The sequence below is a fragment of the Adiantum capillus-veneris genome, chromosome 28, assembly GCF_014529385.1.
Source record: "Adiantum capillus-veneris isolate H3 chromosome 28, ASM1452938v2, whole genome shotgun sequence".
Lineage (NCBI taxonomy): Eukaryota > Viridiplantae > Streptophyta > Polypodiopsida > Polypodiales > Pteridaceae > Adiantum > Adiantum capillus-veneris.
This window is the reverse complement of record NC_140958.1, coordinates 35,812,499-35,816,835: the sequence shown is the minus strand read 5'-3', so window position 1 is coordinate 35,816,835 and position 4,337 is coordinate 35,812,499. Positions and strand designations below refer to the sequence as shown.

The 4,337-nt window shown below is 40.0% G+C and overlaps 1 protein-coding gene across 5 annotated transcripts; it reads right to left on the bottom strand.

Moving 5' to 3' along the window:
• Window positions 1–1,470: 1,470 nt before the first annotated feature.
• On the bottom strand, window positions 1,471–3,603 carry LOC147420282 (uncharacterized). 5 transcript variants are annotated; one of them, XM_086504907.1, is made up of 5 exons: window positions 3,561–3,603; window positions 3,129–3,183; window positions 2,938–3,002; window positions 2,532–2,843; window positions 1,471–2,195 (listed from the first exon to the last, which is right to left on the bottom strand). In XM_086504907.1, the coding sequence occupies exons 2-5, from the start codon at window positions 3,168–3,170 to the stop codon at window positions 1,646–1,648; spliced, it is 969 nt and encodes a 322-aa protein (XP_086361033.1). In that variant the 5' UTR covers window positions 3,171–3,183; window positions 3,561–3,603; the 3' UTR covers window positions 1,471–1,645. The 5 variants fall into 5 exon arrangements, with proteins under 5 accessions (XP_086361033.1, XP_086361034.1, XP_086361036.1 ...); XM_086504908.1 differs by having other exon boundaries at window positions 3,485–3,569; XM_086504910.1 differs by lacking the exon at window positions 3,561–3,603 and adding an exon at window positions 3,485–3,559 and having other exon boundaries at window positions 2,951–3,002.
• Window positions 3,604–4,337: the final 734 nt, after the last annotated feature.

Genomic DNA, 4,337 nt, shown 5'->3' with positions numbered 1-4,337 from the left:
TATACATCTCCAATTGACAGGCCAGCATGTAGAGCACTTTGAATCACACCTCTTGCATTTCCATTTTTTCACTTTGAGCCCTCTTATCAGCCACCTTTTAAAAGCCCTATAGCAGAGCATCTTGACCCAAATAACCTTAACAAAAATGCACATGTGGATCAACCTGTATGACCTTAACCTTCACACATGCTTTAGTACCATAACATGCACCTGTAAACACCCATGCCCTACTTCTTGCCCTTAATTATCACACGGACTCACTTTAGCTGCACTAACGGCATCTGATATGATCAAAACTGACAAAAAGACCAAGATTAACTAGATGAGTGGCTAAAAGAAGATGTCTTTGGAAGACATGTACATGTAAGACTGCTCCCAATATTATGGTTGAAGAATGTGTACCAAGATAAAAAAGCACCAACACTAAACACTTTACAAGTGGGTAAAACAAAAGTGCACGATAATTATGAAGCCATTGAGGTTGATGTTTGATCATTCACATTACTAGTGGCACCATGATCCACACTAAAAAGTGAGCCATCAAAAATATGAATCCCCATTTCAAAAAGGATATGATTATTGATAAAGTTTACCTCTTCACGATTCTCATCAATGAATACTTGCTAATTGATTAGCAGCATACACATGATTATGACCTTCCTGCTTTTGATCATTTATGAACGGATGATGTATATGATGGCAATAATCACAAGGAAGATGATATTTGGAAAATTGAGTCTATTATGTGGTGATGCCATGTTTGTCATCATTTTGATATGCCCAACAATCAGAAACAAGATTGTCATACTTATCACAATAAGATCATTGTGTAGTAGGATACATAAGTAGAGAAGATCTTCCAAAACCATGACCACGACCACATGAGAAAGTAAACTTGTGAGAAACACAAATTGTTTAAAAATATTAAGGAGCTTGTGCTATTGCAAGAGAATTACACTCTCCAAGGAGACATTCATGTCATTAAGAATAGTCAATTTCAAGCCGAAGTTTTGAGTTTTTGAGCTCAAGTTTCAATTTGAGGATCAATTTTTCTATAGTGTGTCCTTCATTGATTTTGATCCTTGCATATAATCATAGGTACAAATCTAATGTGCTTAGAAAAGATGTTGTGATATTCTTAGAAGTAAAAGTTGTACTTGTAGTTTCTCTATAATGTTGAAAGAAAAAAGTTAGATGTAATTTTTCTTTGACCTCATTACTTATATTCAAATCCTTTTGTATGTGTATTCAAATCAAATGACCAACCATGGCTTCGCTTGCAAAATGACTCTAAAGAGTGAAATAGATTAAAGCTCTTTAAGTATCAAAGGTGACTAAAACATTTCAGTAGTGTTTACTTAGAACAGGTCAACAATTTGGAACAAATATTGACCATTATCAATAAGGGAATTATCCACGGTTAGCTAAATACTATCCAATTGGGTTGCAGCAAAAACAACTCACACAAAATGGTGCAATTTTCAGTGCATTAGTTTCAATCATTTAGAGAGAAGCCCAGTAGGATTTATACTTAGACATTACATGAGAAGGATGTCACATGCATATAAAGGAAAGCACTTTGACTAAGATTACATGAGAAGGATGACACATGTATATAGAGGAAAGCACTCTGACTATAAATGCCTTATTTGCTAGTATCTGGGGAGGGCATATCACCACCATCGGCCCACTCATCTAGTGGACCATTGATGTAGTCGACATAAACTTTGGTGCTAAGGAGAGTAGTGCCATTGGAAAGTGCTTCAGCATTGGCAATTACATTTGCACTATTAAGTTGGAAGACGAATCGATTCATGGAGGCCGAACCGTACTGAATGGTCAAGGCAGAGTTGGGATTTGGCTTACTTTTGCTGAGAGTAGTGGTAACTAGAGAGATGGGTACATTAGGCTTAGAGGGGCCAACAATAGGAAAAGCCTCGTGTTGAAAGCATGCTTTCACTACATCTGTAGACGAAGTGGTAGATTCACTTATATTTTTCTCCACCATGTACTCAGAAGCAAGCTCAAATGTTTTCTTTATTCTTTGTGTCACTTCCTTCTTAGCCTCATCATCAACCTCATTAGCAGTTACGAGAACAAACTTAGACAAAGCATCCACAATGGCATCACTAGTGGCTACGGAATTTGATATGCTCTCTCCTTCTTGGTTGATCAAGGTAACATAGAACCAAAACCTGTAAATGAATTTCATGGCTGTAAGTACATTAAAACCATAACAGCTTAGATTTATCACCTTCTAAAATCTTCAATATCACAAGCAATTAGAGATTAATTAGAAATTGTAATTAAACCACCCCTCTTCCTTCATAAACTTACAATTTTTTTAATAAAAAATCGAATAAAAATCCCATCTTCTACGTGTAAATTTGTAACTCTCAAAAGCTATAATATACTCTCCTATCCAACACACGTGATACAGGACCTACATACTTAGAAGGTGCAACCGCCCAACCATAAAACTATTATAAGAAGTCCTATTCTATGTTTGAGATAAGAAATATGGCACATACGCATCAAGCTCATTCAACCAAGCATTGAACTTGTTGATATAATCATTCCATTGCTCTAGGCTTAGTTGTTGCCCCACCACATTAGGAAGAAAGCCAGCTTTTCGTCGTGCAGTGTACACAAAGGTGGCCAAAATGTTAGGATGGTTAGATAAGTCACGATAGTATGAGGGTGGTTGTAGACCAGCAGGAGCCTCAATCCACCCAACCCCATCATCTGTATTTATAAGCATCGCAGCCATACTTGCTGCTGCTGCATAATCCTCATCTGCACCAGCTGTCCTAATGTTGCTCGTAGGAGTAACTCCTTTGGACCTGCAAAGCATTTTTGTGACTTCACTATGCAAATCTAATTAACAAGGAGGGACGTGTGTGTGTTCTGGAGTGCGCAAATTATATGTTTTGTTACTTCCTGTGCACACCGGGTGGACATGCCCGAAAGAGCTTTGCGTTCCTTTCTACCCATTCGGGGACCTGCAGGCACATGCAGCGCGTCAGCACAGCTCGAATCCTCTCTCTCTCTCTCTCTCTCTCACACACACACACACACACACATGCGCGCAATGAGATCTGCTTCACGATTCTGCATAAGATGTGCACCGTGTGGGAATCAGTAATCAAGGAAGGCATTGAAGTCGCCATGATCTTCCAGGACCTGCATTAATCCATACAGTACAGATAGAATGAGAGAAAGGATTAAGCCAATCCGAGAGAGAGAGAGAGAGAGAGAGAGAGAGAGAGAGAGAGACACGGGGGGTAATATTGGGCAACTGTCAGGCTGCCGAAACGGAACGTGCAGTGGTGGAGGTGCCGGATAAGCACAGAGAGAGAGAGAGAGAGAGAGAGAGAGAGAGAGAGAGAGAGATCATTATTCATAGCTCCTACGGTCAAACATGGCGTTGTGGGATGACCACACAAAACATGAGACATGATCAAGGAGTTCGCAGTCTTGCTACCTTGCTAAGTCCGACTTCGGGAGGAGAAGGAGAGAGAGAGAGAGAGAGAGAGAGAGTATGAGTATGCGAGCATTACAGTGTCACAGTGTGTGTCGGAGTAGAGAGAGAAGACGTTCTCGCAGAAGAGGAGGGAGAGGGGGTTATTTAAAGATGGCGAGGGAAGGAATCTGGAAAAGAGAGAGAGAGAGAGAGAGCGTCGTTATCCAGAGTGCGGTGACCGGTCACATGGTCACATGGTGTGATACCATTTGTAATTTTGTAGTCTATCATATGATAATTATTAATGAGTATGCCCCCACGAATCAATCAGTTGTCGCTATCATTAAGATAAGAGTATGTGCCGACGTTTTCAAAACTTCAGTGATCAGTTAGAATCTAAGAGATTCTCTTTTATCTCTTCTAAGCTTCTTTCAAGTTTCCCATTCTCTCTAGACTCTTTCTCTCTCCACTCCTCTTGTGGCTTGATCTCAAGAGATGCTCTTTTACCTCTTTCTTTCCCATTCTCTCTCTCCCCCCCCCCCCCCCCCCGGGGCCCCCCCCCTTTTTTTGTGGCTTGATCTTCAAATGTAACAAATGAAAAGTGTTAAAGCATGAAAAGTGACAAATGAAATGTGTAAAAGCCTATGTAATTTTGTTCAAAGCATTTCGATCAAGCAGTATCACGCTTTGGGTATCTCACTGGTTTTGAAATCTTCCCCAGAATTTTGTAACTGTGATTCTTATCTAATACATTCCCAAAGCTTTTCATGAAAAAAAAAAGAGTGGCATGAGAACATGAGCACGTGGACGAGATTCCTTGTAGGCAAGGGACTAGAGCGTAGATGCGTGGGAAGAGGCGTAGATAAGCATACAA

Bases quoted from the DNA above. Each gene is read 5' to 3' on its own strand.
- LOC147420282 (XM_086504906.1), bottom strand. From the start codon at position 3,170: ATGGCGACTTCAATGCCTTCCTTGATTACTGATTCCCACACGGTGCAC. The intron at 3,003-3,082 runs GTGTGTGTGTGT...ATGTGCCTGCAG, and splicing joins GCAGATCTCATTGCGCGCAT to GTCCCCGAATGGGTAGAAAG. The intron at 2,196-2,531 runs GTATGTGCCATA...ATTCATTTACAG, and splicing joins TGGTTGAATGAGCTTGATGC to GTTTTGGTTCTATGTTACCT.